At 46.3% G+C, this 19,686-nt stretch overlaps 5 protein-coding genes across 5 annotated transcripts; 1 reads left to right on the top strand and 4 right to left on the bottom strand.

Annotated features, from left to right (window-relative positions):
* Positions 1–322: 322 nt before the first annotated feature.
* GLAREA_03363 (GroES-like protein) lies at positions 323–1,742 on the top strand (the record flags this gene model as incomplete). The annotated part of the gene is made up of 6 exons (XM_008083616.1): positions 323–340; positions 392–406; positions 465–579; positions 635–770; positions 823–1,460; positions 1,516–1,742. The coding sequence occupies 6 exons, from the start codon at positions 323–325 to the stop codon at positions 1,740–1,742; spliced, it is 1,149 nt and encodes a 382-aa protein (XP_008081807.1).
* An 870-nt stretch (positions 1,743–2,612) lies between these two features.
* Positions 2,613–3,267, bottom strand: GLAREA_03362 (Ubiquitin-like protein; the record flags this gene model as incomplete). Its single annotated transcript, XM_008083615.1, has 3 exons — positions 2,613–2,687; positions 2,767–3,104; positions 3,180–3,267. The coding sequence occupies 3 exons, from the start codon at positions 3,265–3,267 to the stop codon at positions 2,613–2,615; spliced, it is 501 nt and encodes a 166-aa protein (XP_008081806.1).
* A 4,004-nt stretch (positions 3,268–7,271) lies between these two features.
* GLAREA_03361 (uncharacterized protein) lies at positions 7,272–13,896 on the bottom strand (the record flags this gene model as incomplete). Its single annotated transcript, XM_008083614.1, has 3 exons — positions 7,272–7,289; positions 7,344–13,658; positions 13,720–13,896. 3 exons carry the CDS (start codon positions 13,894–13,896, stop codon positions 7,272–7,274), a joined length of 6,510 nt encoding a protein of 2,169 aa, XP_008081805.1.
* Positions 13,897–14,751: 855 nt separating this feature from the next.
* On the bottom strand, positions 14,752–16,675 carry GLAREA_03360 (Metallo-dependent hydrolase; the record flags this gene model as incomplete). Its single annotated transcript, XM_008083613.1, has 4 exons — positions 14,752–15,306; positions 15,361–16,022; positions 16,075–16,461; positions 16,516–16,675. The coding sequence occupies 4 exons, from the start codon at positions 16,673–16,675 to the stop codon at positions 14,752–14,754; spliced, it is 1,764 nt and encodes a 587-aa protein (XP_008081804.1).
* Positions 16,676–17,621: 946 nt separating this feature from the next.
* Positions 17,622–19,366, bottom strand: GLAREA_03359 (Acyl-CoA dehydrogenase NM; the record flags this gene model as incomplete). The annotated part of the gene is made up of 5 exons (XM_008083612.1): positions 17,622–17,958; positions 18,007–18,210; positions 18,260–18,630; positions 18,679–19,245; positions 19,307–19,366. The coding sequence occupies 5 exons, from the start codon at positions 19,364–19,366 to the stop codon at positions 17,622–17,624; spliced, it is 1,539 nt and encodes a 512-aa protein (XP_008081803.1).
* Between the last annotated feature and the right edge of the window lie 320 nt (positions 19,367–19,686).

Raw genomic sequence — 19,686 nt, 5'->3', positions numbered from 1 at the left:
GACAAAAAAGCCCGCTCCCATCTCCTCACCCCAAACCCACAAAACTAACTCCGACACCCATCAAACCACATCCCGAAAGCCCTCCGTCACCTCCAAATATGCCGCGCCATGGGAGAATATACCCAACTCCGCCAAGCCCCATGCCCCGCTCCCCTTCCCCTCCAAAGCAAAGGGCGAAGAAAAGCCGATATGACATATAGCCCTCTCCAGCTAGAGCACCCCCTCTTTGAATAGACTACAAACAAAACAAAAGCGACATCAAGGTATTATCTATCAAGGTGTTTTGAATCAATTCGAGGTATATAAGAAAAAGCAAAGGAACATGTCTACTGTTGGAAAGGTATGGCTTCATGTTTGTTGATGTGGGGCTTTTTGACTAACGGGTTTGTAGACGATTACTTGTAAGGTTAGCATACCATGAGGAATTGCAGACGTGTTGGAATAGGAGGTATTAACGAGAGTAGGCTGCGGTGGCGTGGGAAGCGGGCAAAGATTTGACGCTTGAGGATATTGAGGTCGGTCCTCCAAGAGCAAACGAAGTTCGGATCGAAATCCACTATACAGGAGTGTGCCATACCGGTAGATATTACCCTTTTCATACATAAGAGGATAAGGAGCTGAGATTGAGGAATAGATGCCTACACACTTTCTGGCAAGGATCCCGAGGGAGCCTTCCCAATTGTCCTCGGACATGAGGGAGCTGGTATTGTCGAGTCTGTGGGTGAAGGCGTAACATCTGTCAAGCCAGGAGATTATGTCGTAGCTCTCTAGTATGCCTCCCTCACTCTGCAATTCCTCACACATATACTAACACATCTCCAGCACACCCGAATGCAAAGAATGCAAATTCTGCAAGTCCGGCAAAACAAACCTCTGCGGTAAAATCCGCGCAACACAAGGAAAAGGTGTTATGCCAGACGGAACTTCTCGATTCAAGTGCAAGGGCAAAGACCTGCTTCACTTCATGGGAACTTCGACATTCTCGCAATATACCGTTGTAGCTGATATCTCCGTCGTTGCTATTACCAAAGATGCTCCTATGGACCGTACCTGTCTCCTTGGCTGTGGAATCACCACTGGCTACGGTGCCGCGGTCGAAACCGCTAAAGTCGAGGAAGGATCTACCGTTGCGGTGTTCGGTGCTGGATGTGTAGGTCTATCCGTGGTGCAAGGTGCTGTGCAAAGAAAGGCTGGGAAGATTATAGTCGTGGACTTGAACCCAAATAAGAAAGCCTGGGCTGAGAAGTTCGGTGCTACGGATTTCGTCAATCCAGGGGAGTTGAAGGATCAGAGTATCGTGGAGAAGCTGATTGAGATGACTGATGGAGGATGCGATTATACATTTGATTGCACGGGTAATGTCGGCGTTATGAGAGCTGCGTTGGAGGCTTGCCACAAAGGTTGGGGTCAGAGCATTGTTATCGGTGTTGCAGCTGCTGGACAAGAGATTTCTACAAGACGTACGTACCACACTCTCTCATCCCCACGTCTTGAGCACAGAACTAACAATCTCAGCATTCCAACTCGTCACCGGTCGCGTCTGGAAGGGCTGTGCCTTTGGCGGTATCAAAGGACGTACTCAACTCCCAGATCTCGTGGACGACTACATGCAAGGCAAGCTCAAAGTTGACGAGTTCATCACACACCGCAAGAAGCTTCCTGAGATCAACGTCGCTTTTGAGGACATGAAGCAAGGTGATTGCATTAGATGTGTAGTCGACATGAGGAAGGACAGCGCTTGACGGTTTGCAAAGCTTTAAGCATACTGGACTAGCTTATTGCTGGGTTTTTTGGTTGGCGGTGATATGGGATTGAGAGCGGTGTGTGTATATAGTCCAGGGTCGGAAAGAGGAAATCAGGGAATGGAATTGTAAAGCGGATATGAAGATGATGTTTATGATCAACTGTTGATTATGCCTGTCAAATTGAAGTGCATCGTGAATGCATAGACTTGTTGTGTACTGAGTGATTAAAATGACTGAACTCCAAATTGGTACGTTGAGGTTTGGCTACGGAGGAGAATGGCAACAGCACAGATAGTCGTTCGTAAATAGACCGAGCATGCCGAGTTAATATTAAGAGCAAGATCGTCAGAACATAAAATATAACAACGTCATGCGAAACGATGAAAGAGGGCGATCTTCACTTGCACAATCGCCGAGTGCCACAAATTTAGAGTGGCGGCGCAAACTCTAGACCAGACTCGGTCCAATTCAAGTCATAGGAGCACTTAATCATGATGATGATGTCAAATTTGTTGTATTATATCTAAACACAAGATGTCTAGCTGAAAGCTCAGTAGAGCTGTGACTGAAGAAAGTACAGTCCCCAAGACTAAATCCCGATACGCCCGCTAAAGATCAAAAGGATCCGGAATCAAGTGATTCGTAAAAAAGGAAGAAACGCTGGTAGATACATGAGGTCTTTGTTCGTGATGGTGCAGGTTGTCCCGTTCGCCATCGGCCGTAAGCGTCGTGCTCCGGGCCTCGATATACAGATTGTGATTGTATTTGTGATGTAGGTAGGTGGTGGCTGCAGGCGTGGGAGTAAGACTCCCATTTTCGGGGCCTGATATATGTGAGGTTCGCGGAAGGGAGTTGACATCGAGGTGTTTAGATGCCCTTGATGACCTGTGTTCGTTCCTTGTTCAGCTGCGCTGCGTTGCGATCATGCGACTCCTTCTTGCACTGTCATAGTCTCGTTAGTCATGATCTCTTTCAACACGCCACCCAGACCGACGAGCCACCACTGGCTTGGAACACTTACGTCTTCAAGCCCATCGCACTTGTGATCCTCAAGTAACCTGTGCTTCCCGCAGAAATGCCCATTGCAGAACCCGCAGTCGCCGATGATCCGCTGGGCTCCTTCCCGGCAGTCCTTGAATGTGCAACGCAGCTTCTTGGGTGGCATACCGCCGCGCATGGGTAATGCGAGATGTAATGTTGATTCGCGGGCGATGCGGTGGTCCGCGAGTGTGGATGAGGGTGAGAGGTGCTTGCCTGCGTAGACTAGACGTAGATCTGGTGATGGGAGGGAAGTGCGGACGGAGAGGAGGGTTGTGAGGTTGGCGACTGTGAGGTCTTGAGGCACTGTCAAGGCGATTGCTGGAGTGTATGTTAGCTTGCGTGTCCCAGTAGCTTTGTCATTGGAAACAGTTGACGTTGATGAGGTATACGTACTCTCGCCTGACACATTCTTGACGAATATCTGCATTGTCTCTGCGCAATCTGGAGATGCGGATCGAGAACTTGATGTGGATGAAACCATTGTTGCGGTTTGTATGTGTGTAGTTGAACGTTGAGATGGGCTTATTGTGGTTGAGTGGAAGGCTGAGTGATCAGGTTGATGTTCAAGTTGAAGTTGGTTGTCTTGTGTAGAGCGTGTGACGAGGTTGTGAAGTTGATAAGGTTGAGAGGTCGGTGTCGGTGACGGTGACGGTGGTGATGGCGAGATAAGGTCGGAGATTCCTAAGACGCTTGATTCAGTCGTAGTTAGGTCGTCCCCTGGTGGCGCGGCAGCTGTTGACTAGAAGGATCTATATTGATGATCTATATTGATTCTGGGCGTGAGCGGATCCGGAATCGGGGGAGCTGACTAGTTTGGGAGTGGCTTTGTTCGACACGAGTGATTGAGAACGTGACTGTTGGAGTTGGGGAATGGAAATCTAGAGTTGGCTGGTACGAGTTGTCAAAGGAAGAGAAAGAGGACGTGAGATGGGTGGGCGGTTCAGCTTTATTATACGACTGATAGTCTGATAGACAATCCGTTCACCTTACCGCCAGCGCCAGTGGTGAGCATGAGCCCGCCTCTTACAGTCACATCCAGATTAATGGCTCCCGAGGTCACAAAGGTACCGAGGAGATTCTAGACTAAACTAAATTCATCAATTGCGTATTAATACATTCACCAACTTTCATACCAGAATGGATTTTTACAAAGCGCTTGTCCACGTTAGCATCAGTTTTCTTTCCAACCGAACAGAAAATTGTTGTCATTATTACACAGTTACCGCATGAAGCGCAAAATGGAGCATCTTGGTAATTGACTAATTACCTCCGTCGTTCTCTGGTGGCAATTCATATGGGTTTATGCTTTATGTCATTTTTCTCATTGCCTTCCATTTCTTCCGACACTTCCTAGGTTAGAACTAATTCAGGCTATCGAAGCTGTCCTCTTATCGCATATCCAAACGCAGTCATCCACTGTATAAGACGCAATTGCAATCGCCAACAACATAAATGCCGACCTGCCTGCTGCGTAACCGTTCACCCTACCATTCACAGCCTTTTCGTCGTACTTAGCAGGTCGCATGGCTTTCGTCTCTTCGTTGGCAATCAATGTGCTCCCTGGGCTCGCCTCATTTATCAAGGATATTCGATGCACCTGCATTTCAGAACCAATCCCTCCAATTACCTATTTAAAGTTTCAGTTCGACCTTGAGCTTCTTCAGCGGTCTCCAAAAGGTTATTTTCGTCCAACAATCCTGAAGTAACTAGTACAAACGCCGAACACATGGCTCTCGTGAAACGTCGACAGACCAGACCAAGCGCCAACAACTATCCGAATCGTTCATATTGCCCAATCTCTACGTGAGACGTACCAATTCACAGAAATTAAGCGCTTGAGACAACATCGAACAATCTTTACGATTCACGTACCAGGATATCTGGTTGCAGCAAGAGTCTAGATGCATCAAGGACAGGATCATGGATTCCTTCTCAGAGTCGAAAGATACCTCACCTCACCGCCTCAATATTGGACTCATCCCGTCGCATCACGTACTGACTATAACAGCCTCATCCCGCCCAGTGGTCACGCGCTCCCAATGCAATCTCTATTCCCTTCAGCCAGCAACCATTCATCGCTTCAGCACCTATATAACCCAATTCCATCACCATAGTTCTAACCCAACCTCGTCGCCTTAGAAACTGGCTCGGAATCATATCCGACGCCCAGAACCGCGTCTCTTGTACAACACATGCATGCTGCAACCTGCAGCATGGCATCTTCTACCGAGACGCATGCATGCCATCCATCCCATATTGGGTGCCGTGCACGAAAGGAGAAAGATGGCTTCGCTTGAGCTGATCGATCGACAACCTAATTCATCCTTCCGAGCTCCAGGTCCCAAGCTCGACAGGTGTTGGTTGAAGAGAGGTACAAGTAGGCGAGGTTAATTGTATTCGTACTCTCCAGAAACTTGGCTATGTGGATGAAGAAAATTGGAATATCACATATCATACATGTATGTCAGGCTGTAGTACGTGACAGGTAAAATACAAGTTGAGGCCTTCATCCGACAACATCGATGGACTGCATCTACTCTTCTTGCTATATTCAGAGCTAGCCAAAGTCTTGCTTTCGTCCGGTATTGAGGAAAGAAATAAACCATTTTCAAGAAATGCAAACCTAGAATGCTATACCAGTAGACTGGCTGACACAGCCGGCAAAGTGCTTCAAACATATAAATAAACTGACTGCGACATGCAACAAAAGATCTAAGCCTGGTTGTCATCCTGAAGTCATCACATGAACAGACCCGAAAGTTCAAAGTTCAAAGTTCCAATCCATATTGCACATTATTGCGATATGCAACAAAAAGTCGGATCAGATTCCTGAACCAGATCTTGCGGAGTTCTAAACCATCTGACACATTGATGCGACATGCAACAAACCCAGAAACTGCCAGTTCAAAGTTGGACCAATCTCCTAGAGTATCTGGAACATTAACGCGATATGCAACAAAACTTCTATACCAGGCTACTTGAGCTAGATATGAGTCAAACTTTTCCTAACCCTAAAGTGTCTGGCACATTGGAGCGACATGTAATGAAATAGCAGAACGTCCTTTCAGTTCTCCAAATTGTCTGCCGAACTAGGACGACATGCAATAAAAACAGGAAGACTAGTATATGAATCTAGAGATTAAAATCTTCTGGCACGTTAATGCGATGTGCAACAAAAAAGGACTTATGCTCTAGATTCTGAGGAGTTACCCTCGACAAAGTGTGTATAACAAAAAGAGATAATAATGCGATATGCAACAAAAAGGTCAAATTGCCATATTTTAGTTCTAGAAAGTTCAAAGTGTCTGAGAAATTAATGCGATATGCAACAAAAGAGTTTAGAGCCTGAAATAATCTGGAATTTCGGTGCGATGTGCGACCAAAGGGTCTATGCTAAAACTCTAAAGTCATCGCCGACAAAACTAACTTCTTCAAACAAACAGGCACACCGACTGCGATGTGCAACAAAACGACCAGAAGACAGAAGTCCAGAAACTGAAAGCATTTGAAACATTGGTGCGATGTGCAACAAAATAATCAAGCGCCTTTGCTACAGAGTCTAAAGAGTCATCGTCGACCAACACAGGCACAACGATTGCGATATACAACAGAAATCTCGACTTGCAACATTCCAGAATCCCATTCTATTTGAGGTAACGATGCGATATGCAACAACATAATCCAGTGCTTAGGCTATCAAACCTCAAAAGAGTCTTGAACTCTCAAATACAGAGACACGATGACTCCGATATGCAACAAAAGGCTTAGAGGGCGGTGTTGTAAAATATGAAAGTGTTTGAGACACTGATGCGATATGCAACAAAAGGTTCGACATTGACTACACATTCACTTAGCCGTTTCTCCCTAACCAATTCACTATTATCTAGCCCCCGTCTTTAGCTGCAAAGAGACTTTCACCAGCGCCGTGAGGAAGAACCTATAGTCTGTGGAGAAATGACTTGCTTGTGATACTAAACAACTCATTTTTCATTTTAGAGCGTGCTAGTGCCTAGGTAGCCAAGTAGCCTAAATAGACGTCAACAGTCACGAATTTCTATGAGAAGGTCTAAATCGTGATGAGAGCAAAATTGTACTATCAGAATCTTATACCCATTTAATCCCTTATGACATTAGCAGGCTTGTCCGCAACGTATTTAAAGAAAAAGAAAAAGAAAACGACTAGTCAAAAAAATTAGACTGACAACCCACGCACAACAGTAAATTTATGCTTATCATGGCTATCAAATACCTATCACCAAGCTCAATCTGAATAATATCGCCATTTCAGCGTTCCCTCCTTTGCATACATCCTACTCCACTCCAACCCATCTCGTTACCCAAAATCCAAACCACGCCTGGCACCAAGATATTAAATCAATTCATGTTTAAGTGTAAATGCTAGACGACTTGGCTCCCATCCTCATGCTAAAAAAAGGTTGACAAACTATACACTCGCTATCTATGCCGGAAACTATTCGTGATTCGTTAATGCTTTTTGTATTTCTGTGCCAGAAGTTTAGTATATGATGCTCTGAATGCAAAACCGAAGAAACTTACAGCATCAGCTCTTTGCAAATTTGCCGGGTCCAACGAATTCGTCGCACCCATCAGAACCTGTCCGGCGAACCTAGTTAGAGCAATAGGTGGCCGAAGAACGAGGGTTGGTCCATGTTTCCGAACAGCTTTATATACACCTGCTGCGCTCTGACTTTCCATCGATTCGCTCCCAATACCAATATACGCGTCGCGAGCCATAAGCAGATCTCGCTGCAGGCCAGAGAACCCGCTCTGCACGCCTTGAGCTACACCATAAGGTTGATTGGCGTATGGGCTAATCTTCTTCTGGTCTTCGTCGGAATCGCCCTCCTCATAAATCGACCGTTCGGTAGTTGGTCCAAGAAAGCCTTCCGTTCCTTGTAGCACGGTATGCAACCCGACGAAGGCTTTCGCACCCAGCTTTATACCTCCAGTGACGGTGCTCTTTCCAACTTTAGTCGCACTCCTAGCAATACTTCGAATAATACGGCCGTCTTTCTTGTACTCATCGATTGGCCCAGTGACAAGTTGTTTGACGCCACCAGCTAAATTGGCGACCGGTTGTACGAGAACCAGGCCCTTCAAGATACCCTCGAGCTGATTACGCTTGATATCAGGCATCCAAATGTTGTTCAGATCCTTTCCGAGTCTATCAAATCCAGAGACGCCATACAATATCGTATGGCGAAGGACCATATCTGCCTGGTCTAATATTGCAAAGTTCATCAGCTCCGTCGTATGGCCGGCACGCAAACCGGCATAGTCGACATGTTTCGGCTTAAAGTCTAACTTAACAACAATATTGTTGATCTCTGCCCTCTGAATGAAGGGAATATCCCCGGGTGAAGGTGGGCGCGTGGGCGCATTGTCGTCCTTGAACTCGAAAAAGCGAGTGATAAAGTCCAGAGCATCCTGATCAACGTGGAGGCGAAGTGGAAGGATCGTCACTTTCAATACCAGCTCAGACGCTGCGAGGCCAGTGACCGGTTTAACTGTGAGAATCTCTATATGCACCATACTACTTCCCATTTCTCTTTCACCAGCCTCGTGCATATACGATGCAAAAGATTTCCAGGTAGATGTTGGTATGCAATCGATGACATCCAGATCCTTTACACGAATGTCGATAGAATTTTGCGTCTCACCACTACTTTCCGGGAAAGTAACTAGATCTATATTGACGCCCTTGAGTTCGAAGGTTATCTTGTTACGTCTGCTACGATTTAGTCGCAACTTCTTCGACTTTGGTTGTCTCGCTCTTCCCGGTCTGCTAGATGTTGAACTCGTTGTCGTCGTGGCGATTGACTCTGTCTCAGTTGCGGTATCGTTCAAGAAGTCTTGATTGATCGCGGCAGATAACTCTCGCGGATCAGATTTCGCAGGAATGCCGATATATATCGAATTGAACAGAAAGTCTCCGATCACAAGATCGTCTTCATCATCATCAATGTCTCGATCGAAAGCCGAGCGTCTCTCATTTCGAGCACGCTTCTCTATAGCTTTGGACTCAACATCGTGGACGGCTTTCGTGATTACATCACGAGTATCCTGCCAATCGTAGCCGTCGAAGAGATTCCATTGGACGTGAATATCTCTCACGCAAACCCTTAATGGACTTTTCTGTACTTTTTCAACGTTTGATTGATCGTACGTGTCCCTCGCAGAATTCCACCGATGGGCAGTGCCTTCTAAAACCGTGCCAGGCCCAAAGTAATTATCATCGAAGTCGATTTCACCCACCACTTCAGGCTCGTTCAAATCGGTGAAGCTATCTAAGAGAACACCATCGCTTGTATCTCGACTGCTGAGCTTGGTTGAGGAGGATGAAGCGGCCATGCCTGCAATTAAGTCTTGATCAAATTGATGATCAAGTTCTTGTTGGTAGAAATGCGGATCAAAGTCAAGGTCGTCGGCCTCCTCACCTAATTCCTCGAGAGCGCTCAAGTCGAAATCTTCGTCAATGTTGTAAGCTCCCTCGGCGCCACCAAAAGCATCGCCTGATAGAGAAGCAAGAAGGTCCTGTACCGCCATCGGCTTCGTACGATATTTGATCTCCTTACTTGGCAAAGTTGGTGGAGCAAGCGCACCAAGAATTGCGATCAGGGTTTGTGTCGAGTCGGCACATGATTCAAGCACGAAGAAGAGGTCACGAAGCTCAACTTCAATAATCTTTTCTCCATCATCGTCTTGCAAAACTAGAATAGACGTCCTTGCTGCGCGAATGCGTCCGACAATAACGTAACCTGTGGAGCAGAGATCTGAAGCTTGGCTGTTAGGACCGTCGAAGGACTGACGTCTAGGTCTGGCTATCGTATCCTCGGTGACAACATGAGCAATATTGTCAACTACGAGTATGAATCCTTTGTCGACGTCTATTGAGGCAGAGGTCTTCTCATCTTTCGGAAGTACCGCGTTGACTTTTGCCTCAGTCAGGACAAAGAGTAGTTTGGACGGAAGCCCAAGAGGATTTAAGCCGATGATACTATCTCGGATCACCATGCTAACAGCAAGCGGCTTCGATGGTGGTACACTTGATAAAGGTGGGATATCGCGCTGCGAGGGGACATTTTCGCGAGCGAAATTGGTGAGAGTTGCGACAGATGCTGCCATACTTGCAGAAAGGTCCTGTGGAGTAGCGTTCTGTGCGAGACCCAACAGAGTCATTAACGTTGGAACTCGATATTCAAATCTCAAATTCCAAAGTTTGACTCTTACAACGGGCTCCATCTCGTCACCAATCATACGCGCCATTATCGCAGGCGCTCGTTCTCTAGCCTCTCTAAGTTCAGGATCTGTGGCTGGTCCGACGAGCTCTTCTGATTTATTCCTTCGTGCATGTATGCTCTTGACACTGAGTGCGACAAGTGAAGGAAATGTGATCTGCGCAACTTCATTCTCAAGAGACGAGATCTGAATAGAGCCGATATCATTTTGAAACTCAACGTCGGCATCAAAGTTCTTGACTGAAATAAGCGACAAAAGACCAGGACGGTCGTCATCGGGAAGATACTTTGCAACTGTAGCCAACCTGGAAACTTCTTCTCCAAGTTCGGGTAAGTAGTTGAGGTCGTCGAGATTGGACATTCGCACTTGACATTTATCAATCGTAAGTTTCAGGACGGACCCTTGTCTCCGTTGTCGCAACAAAGTATCGATCATTATGTCGTCGTCATTATCGTACTGAGAATTCGACGGAGTTATGAGGGCAAGCAATCGATCTAGATCGGCATCTTTCGGCGACGAAAGAAACTCAAGTCGAGTTCCTGTTAGATCAGTGGTGATTGCAGGTTCTCGACTCGAGCGTCTGAGATGCGGTCCAGCTAACCGCACTGCTTGAACTTGCAGTCCCAAACCTTCATCGCGGTAAATGAACTTGACAGCAGAAGTTTCAAGCCCGACGCTGCAATCAGTACCAAGAAGGTCTAATACAAACCCACCGATTCTTACATCCAATTTGTTTTGAGCTGAAGAAGATTTGTCATCCGGCCGGATAGGGGTATCAAATCGTACACCCCGCGGCTTTGGTTTCCCAGGGCTTGCTGCAGTTATCGTAGCATTAGAGGCAATGGAGCTGCCCAGGTTCAACACGCTACTGAGCCCACCAAACCAACTGAACGTTTCGTCAAGTCTCTGTAGGTCTATCGATATATGCACGGGCAAGGTGGTCATTTCGCATCGCGTGATACTGCCAGTTTTGGTGATAGCGATACGAACGTCAATTCCTTCTGCGGCTTTTAGGTCTCGCACGGAATTGTGCATTGATAATCCCGCGTCAAACATGGCGATACTCTCGTTTGCATAGCCAAAGTTGAACTTTTCAACGGATAATGACGTTTTGGTGATATCACCGGACGATTTAGAGTCTATGCTGAGACCTTTGACGCTCGCCTGTAGCAAAGTATCGGACTTCGACGGCCACTTCGGACGGGCAGCTTCGACAGAAGTTCTGGCAGGGTTCAACGTCCCTTCAAGCTTCTCCACAAATATCAAACCAATAGTTTCGACACTCAATTTCCAATTGACGCTGGTGCCAGGAGATAGCTCTTTGGGATCTGATAGAGCTCTTGCAGACGCAGGGGGCTCCTGATCTTTTGATTCCAGTAATTGGCGAATAATCATGGTTAGTAATCTGCCCACGGATATATCAAAGTGTGTCCATAGTTGTCCAATAGCAATCTCAACGTCACTGTTTGCAGCAATGTTTGGCTTCGGGAGAGACTGGGCTTTATTCGAAGGAGATTTAGTGGCCCTCGGTACTTCTCTTGGAGGGAGGTGTGTTGAGAATGCCCCTGGCAGATTTTGGGATGCAGATTGAGACAAGACATCCCCTTCATCGAAAACATCATGAGCAGCTGATTCCTCAGATGGTGGTATTATATTGTACTTGTTTAGCGAAGGCACGTAGATATCAACTCTGTCAAGACTGAGGATTTGTTTGCTTAGACGTGTGTATTCATCTGAAGAGGCTTCAGAGCGTTCCGATAAACCACTGGACTCATGTGGTAAAGAATGGTGTCTTTTTTGTTGACTTAGGGTGGGTGGGGATGAGATCGTCCTCGCTGTTCGCATCGAGTCCGCGATGGAAGACGAAGAATGACTTGGATTCTGGTATTGAGTCGAAGATTTCTCGGGAGATTGTTGTCTTGCGTGCTCGAGATTATCTAAGGATTCTGGTGGCGGCGAAAGAATCGGGCTCGCTGGACCAGGAGAGCTGTCGTCAGCACCATCATGAGCGCTCCCCCACCCGCCAGGCATAGGTCTGACCGAAGAAGTGTGGGAAACGGCACTCATGTACATACTTTCGGCCTCCTCGTGGCTGAACAGCAGTGACCGAGTAAGATCTTCCTCGGGGATTGGAGTTGGGAGTTCGTCTTCCTCATCTTCGTCACTGCTGACGTTGCTGTTATCTACAGGGGGAGGTTCGTCATGAGCTGCCCGAACCCTAGGATTCGCTACAAGATCTGAAGGGAGAGAGGGCTGTGATTGAGACACACGTCCCTCAGAAAACCTTGAGTGCGGTCTTGGAGGTAGTATAGTTGAATGCAGAACAGAAGGTGCCTCGGACGAACTTTCGAACCTCGTTTCGGCGGTGTTGAACTCTGCTCGGGTCGTAGGGTTGATGATCATTGAAGCTTTTGGCGTTGACATAGGTGACCCAAGGCTGTCGTTCTTAATAAGCCCTCTTGAACGATGTAATTGATGCTGTGCATAATCTTCTTCCATATATTGGCTATCTGTCACCTGATCCAAGTACGCAGAATTCTCAAATACACTTTCACTCATACTGTCTCGGAGACTTTCCGACATGTTTGAACCTTCTTCTGACGCATCGTCGAAGCGGCCACCTTCACTGGCAACTACTGATTCCAGCAACGGTTGAGAGCTGCCAAGATTTCTAGTCAACGAGGGCACAGAAAAGCCCGGCGAAGAAGCCACTGAACCTCGGTCATCCACAGCATGGTCAGATCTTTGCGCACCGCTTCCTTGTGTACTTGTAGACTTTTGCATCGATCTGAACCCCTCCGAGACGTCCGAGTGAGCCACCGATGGAGAAGATGCCGTTGTTGACCGTGATAAGCCAGAAAACAGATTTGCTTCAGATATGAGGGCCCCGCGAATTTTTGCAAGAGATATCAACCGTTTCCCTTCCTTGTATCTCAAGTTCTGCTCCCCACTAGGGGACAATGGCGCATCGACATCGGATGTGACGCCTTCAATATCCACATCCTCTACTTTTAATTGAACAGTAACAGAATCCGGAGGGTTCGGTAGAGGTGCTTTTTGTGCATCACTGGCAACTTCCAAGTCAACATTGATCGTTATACCACGAATACGGACTTGAAGACGATCTACAATGCCTTGAAGAAATGTCATAAAAACAACGGGGAGTGAGATTGGCGCTCCGGTTCCAACAGGCACTTCCTCGTCATCCTCTATAAAAGAAGATGAAGGATTCAACTCTTGTGTTTGAGAGAGTAATGCAGCCTCCAATTTCTCTTTCTCTTCTTCTGGTTCCGCTTGTAGGAAAGACTGGGCCAAATCGATAGCCGTAGGGATTACTTGTTCAGAATCATCATCGCCAGTTCCCTTATTTCCTGCATGACCTTTCTTATTCGATTTAGCTGTGGCAGGGTCTTGTTTCTTTCGTTTCCGGTCATGGTTTATATCTGAACCTTTCTCGGGGTTTGACTTGACACGGAGATGTCCCTCGACCCCATCCACTTCTACCACAATAGGACTGTTGTAGAGATTTACCGGTATCGTCAGGCGAAGGAGTAAGATCCGAGCTTTTGTAACTTCGAACGAGGCCGGCAGTTGAAGTAAAGCTTCGAGTTTCTAAATCCCCTTCGTCAGCAGGCAACACACATGAATGAATCCGGGAAGTCTATTGATCTACCTTTAACCGCAGACCAACATCTCTGAATTCAAGCGTACTGCTCCTTCCCAGTGCAATATCTAAGTTCTCGAGATCCAGGGCATCGGTATCGAGTATCTCGAGACGCGAAAGGGCATATTTCAGAAGGCGCTTCTGGTACGAGCCTGCTTGTAGGAAAGACGAGAAGTAAGATGCCATATTTGTTGTATGAGCGGGATATGATCACTGAAAGTACTATTCCGTTTTTTGCAATACGCCTCCCTCAGAGCTGCCGAGGTGGCAAGCTTGTATGTGCGTCAAGAGATGCGGTTCCTCCTGATGTTGACCGCGTGCACAATTCCAGGCGATACGACAACGGTATTTCTAGGTAGGGTTTCATTATCGTTGACTCAGGGCGCTGAATGTAAGCTGAGCATTCGGTGAATCAACAAAATGTCCAGAGTTTGAATAAGATCTAGCACAGCCCATAATTTGATAAGTGCTGATTGTCGAATGTTTTCCAGATGCCGTCTGTTATTGATGATGCATGTTGCCGACAGTCACAAGGCGGAGGGAACGTCAAAAGTGGGTCCGTGACCGCAATCGATAAGAGACCTTGAGGCACGTAATTCATGGTCTGTGTCTTTCCCATCGAGGACGTCTGCACTTAGTGAACCATCAATCCATCAAGCTGAAACTTATTCATGATACTAGAAACTTGCTTGCCACTCTAATAGTTGTCGCAAATACTCTTTACTTATTGCCCCTTAAACTTCAACTCTAAATATTAGGAAGAACACAAGTATTGGTAGCACACCATTATTTAAGAGAAATCCGGCATCTCTTACTTAATTCTTTCTGGGAACTTGTTGTTTCTCTACAACAGATGAGACTCGTCAAATATTCAAAATGTCATTCATTCATTCAGTGATGTCTCTATATAAGGGAAATGCAAACCGCTGCTAATGTTGAAATTAGACTTTCGAGGGCCAATCCGGGCACGCTCATGCTTCTAAACGATTCAAACTCCTTTTCGCTGTTGAACTCCGTGTAATACCAACCGAAAGCAAAAAACTACTTTTGCTCGTCCACCTCATCAGCATCGGTCCCAAACTCGGACACAATCCAAAGGCAGAACTGCTCCCATTCCACAGACCACTCCTTCATCCTCTGAGCTCTTACACCGGAACCTAACGTGGCATCCTTGATACCTTGAACCCAGTCTGCGTTACTCTGATCCTCAAATGCAGCCCATCGAACACTGTTCTCCGCAAGCGAACCAAGACCGGCCAAACCAAGATTCTCCCAGCCTTGAAGGGCTTGCCAGAAGTCGTGAGTCATGCCCGCTGTATCTTGTCCGAGGATCGCAGGATCGTCGTTACACAAAGAACATGGAACTCCACGAGCTAGCAGTGCTGGCAGAGGATGAGATACAATTGAGGCGCATAGACGTAAGACTTCGTTAGAAATTGGGCAACTTTCAACGAGTATCTTCTTTTCTTTGACCATGTCAACTAGAAGAGGATGCTTGTACAGAGAGAATCCGTGACCGATTCTTCGAGTGCCGAGTAAGACAGCGTCGAATAGGTTCTCATCGGTATCACTACCATCTCCAAGGGTCTCACCAGCCTACACAATGCGGTTAGCATACAGTTTCGTATAATGGAGCTGAGTTATGCTTACGTGAAAGAAGAAGGGAATGTCGACCCCTTCTTGAGCACACTGCTTTTTGAACCAAAAGAGCTCAGGCAAGACATCCTTCAATGGTCGTCCAGCATCTTCTTGACCCACCAAGTCAAAGCCAGAAATGAGGTGAGGATAAGCTATTTTGATTGCGATACAAGCATCCATATCCTCAACCATTTTTCTGGTATCGAGAATCCTCAACCCCGTCCAAATCATGCGGCAACCCCAAAAGCCCTTTCCTTCATCAGTCTTCTTGAAATTTTCGATTTCTTCTCCGAAGACTCGGAACATTTCATGGAAGGTATCTTCGGGAACATCATGTCCCTCCTTGTAATATCGAAATGTGAACGCAAGTCTAAGATCGATCCACTTAACTCCATCTTCTATCAGCTGCTTCATCATCTTTCTCATGAAGAGTCTGAAAATTGGCTCATAGAAAATAATGTTGTTCAGAATGCTAAAGCATGAAGAGAACTTTCTCCATACAGCATCGACACCATGATGATGCTCGATAGACTCAGTATTCGTAATTGTAGTGCGGCTCTTTAGCCAAGCAATAAAGCCAGCTCTTCCACCGTTCGGAAATGCATCTGCCGCCTGGGTGAGAAGAATAGGAGTATCAGGTACATACTCAGAACTCCAGATCGACTTCTCCTCGACTGTAAGCGTGAATCAGCCAACCTCTCCTGCAAAACCTCGGAATACAATTACCTCTCTCAACCTTCTGGAATCGGAACTTAACCGGGCCTCCCTCCCTCGCCTCCTCTGTATCTAGACTTTTCTCAGAATAAATATGCATCCCCTTCGTCTTCAACAAGACACCAAACAGATAGTCAAAGTCGACCATCGCATCCATATGCGCATGCAGTAGTGCACCTTTTGGCATCTTCCTTATGATCTTCCACAGCTGCGTCTGTTCCATTCTCTCTTTGGCTAAGGAAAACATCATGCCAGGATATATATTACCACCAATCTTCTGTGCGAGGATATCTTCGAGCCCAGAGTTCCATATTGTGGAGGCCTCATGAGCGCGAATCCTAGAAACGATGCGGTCGGCGTGTTTGCCAAGAGGAGAGAGGGATTGACGAAAGGCGTAATCTGTTAAATATGTTAGCTGGATTAAATGGCCCAAAGCGTGTGGAGAGACATTACCACTTCGTTGTTTCTTCTCTTCCCTAATAAGGGCTTCACGGCCGGAGACAAACTTAGCAATAAATGGCTCGGACTTGCTAGGAATTCCAGCTGCTACCTCCTCCCATTCATCATCCGGGATTGCGGATGGCCAAGCCATGTTCTTTATTCTTGCTTGCATTTTGTCGTTGGGATGGGTTCGAGCAGATTGTGATGTTCAAGGCAGGGTCTCTTCAACAAACGAAGCTTTCGAGATATCTGACTGGGCTTAAGGACCGAGATGTAATTACCACAGACTCCGCCGAAGATGTCTGGAAATAAGAAGTGAAGAAGTTAAGAAGTGAGAAGAAAAGAAGAAGATACTCCCACTATTGGAATATAAATATTCCAGAACCACACGTAAACCAACAACACCGATGCGTAGCTCTTACTATGCCTCCGTACAAATTTCAAGCCTGATCCCCACCGCGGGGTTCGCCTGCGACAAGTAAACCCACTTGGGAAGGCGATAAGAGAGGGGCAGAAGCTTGTTTCCTATGACTCTCACGGACAAGATGCAGTGGAATTCCCGGTTGTGTTCGGGATTATTTTCAGTCCTGGGTCCCTGCCTGAAAGCAGGGGGTCGTGAAAAAGGCTTGGCATTGACGATATCTAGGCGGTCGCCCACCTATTTTGAAGGACTATGACAGTAAACAGTCGGTATGATAATTTTAACCATTCATTGTTGTCTCTCTTGCCATGTAGGCAGACACTCTTCTGAGACTTGCGCATATCGATAATTACAACCAATTTTTTCAATATTTGTATCATAAAAATGTATGGCAGCAAACATGATGGAAAACTAAAGCCTGCTGCTGCCTTCATTCATCTCATCAGTGATGATACTATACTTCACATGTGAGGCAATCAATGCAATCGCATCAATACTATTTCACTATGTTTACTACCTAGTATAGTCAAATATCCTTCTTTCTAAAATAACATATTTGGCAAGTCAATGAGCTTATTCATTGCCAATGCTGAGCCGTTAACAGCCATTTGATCATTTCAGTATCTCATTTATACATTGCTGATATACCAATTCCAGAAGTCCCCTCATACCCACATTATAATCTAATATTCTTCTTTTACAACATGCTTTTCGGCATATTCTTCATCGCTTGTCTTACACCAAGATCTCCAAGGATTTCCTCAGCTCCACCAAGAATCGCATCGAACTTGTATGTGCGGTGGAACATCTCAATCGTTGCTCCCATTCCTGTCCGCGTAAGAGCTCTACCACCAAATACCTGCACCGCTTCATCCGCAATTTCATGCGCTGATCTTGTACTGAACATCTTCAGAAGACCGATGGGCCCGGCTAAGTGCGTTGCCTGTTGAGCGTATGGCATCAAAGTCATTTGGTAAGTGATATTTTCGATCCATGCTTGGTTTGCTTCGCAGTGAGCTATCATTTTTGCAAGTCTTTTGAACGTCAGCGAAGCACATCATAGGATAGAAGGAAGATAATACTTTTGGCGGATGACAGGTTGCTCAATCAACTTCTTGCCAAAAACAATACGTTGATTGCTCCATTTCATGCATTCCTCCGTCACTAATCGAGACATACGTATAACAGCACCTGCCATCATCCATCTCTCATGATTGAAATTGCTCAAGATCACTTGCAAGCCTTTATTCTCTTTTCCAAGAAGATTCTCGACGGGCACTTTAACACTTTTGGCTGGTCAGTGGACATCTATTTGAGTAAATTGAGGTTACATACTTGTCGAACGTGACGTAAGCGGTACCAGCTGCAGGAGAGTAAGATGTCTTAATAGCGCTTGTCTCGAGACCTTCTTGTCGCTTGATAAGAAGTACAGAAAGACCCTTCTCAGTCTTTACGCCAGTGACAAAATAGTCACAAAACACCCCGTTAGTAATCCACTTCTTTGTACCATTAACAATGTAATGTTTTCCATCAGCTGTCTTTTCAGCTGTGGTGCGGATTCCTGCAACATCCGATCCAGCAAAAGCTTCCGTGATAGCAAGACAGATCTTCTTCTCACCAGAGAAAACTTCCTTGGCGATTTTGTTTTTCCATTCTTCGTCATTGGCGAATTGGAGAACAGCTGTGAGTGAGATTGTCATTCCAGCCTAGTGTTGTCAGTTAACAAGACGCCGGCTCGATAGCTTTTGACTAACCATGTTGCCATCTTGAAATCCTCGAGCATTAGCCCTAGTCATTTCCTGGCCGACAATCAAGTCGTGAAAGTAATCGAAGTCCTCTCCCTTGACCGCACCGTCCATCAAATCAACTCCATGCATGTGTTTTCCCGGACCTAATCTCATGTGCAAAATACCCTTCTTGGACATTTTGTCAATCAACTCCTGCGGTATTGTATTTCCTTCCCGTTCACATTCCTGCGCTACGGGATAAACTTCCTCGTCCACAAACACTCGCATAGCTTTCTGGAGCCGTCTATGGCTCTCGTTGTAGTATGGACTTTTGAATTGCGGAGTCAACCATGTTGGCTCGCCGTACGGCACAACACTTAAATCCCCGGCCTTGTGTGGAATGACCTTAGAAGTTTCGCCCGCGATGGTACCAATCCGTAGGTTGTCGTATTTCTGGAGGACTTCTTGCCGATGCAGATTGTAGAAAGCTTCGGTGGCATCAGTGCCAGCAACCTGCCGTAAGACAGATTCTCCGCCAGGATGCGCATCAACAAAATCTGTTACATCGTAGACTTTGGAGTCAATAACGAACCACTGATGAGACTGTCAGCAATCCGGCTCCAGCTGTTTAAGGCGAATAGAGGTGTAAACATACCAAAGAATCCTCTGTGTTATTCTTCGCAACTTCGTCCCTGGTGATCTCTTTATGAGGCATTATGGAGTAACCAGCTAAGCCGAGAAAAGGAAAAGAAGGGAATGAGAAAACAAGCAGAACGTTAAGAGTGAGAGAAGTGCAAACAATGCATCAAGTCTTGATCGATACGAAAGCAGCATCGAATTCCGGCTGGACTAATTGCAGTAAGCTAGGGTCTCACGAGGGACAAATCCGGGGAACATGCGGGAATAGTTATGACCTCGGAGCCGAGGCAGCTGAATGGACCAATTATAAAGCATCTATTAATTTGGATCGCAGCTCCACTATATCTTGGCACTAAGTCTCCCTGTCACGTGCGAAGACATTCTTTTGTACAGATG

The sequence above is a fragment of the Glarea lozoyensis genome, assembly GCF_000409485.1.
Source record: "Glarea lozoyensis ATCC 20868 chromosome Unknown GLAREA2, whole genome shotgun sequence".
NCBI classification, from domain to species: domain Eukaryota; kingdom Fungi; phylum Ascomycota; class Leotiomycetes; order Helotiales; family Helotiaceae; genus Glarea; species Glarea lozoyensis.
The sequence above is the reverse complement of the archived record's forward strand: the minus strand, read 5'-3'. Positions and strand labels throughout refer to the sequence as shown.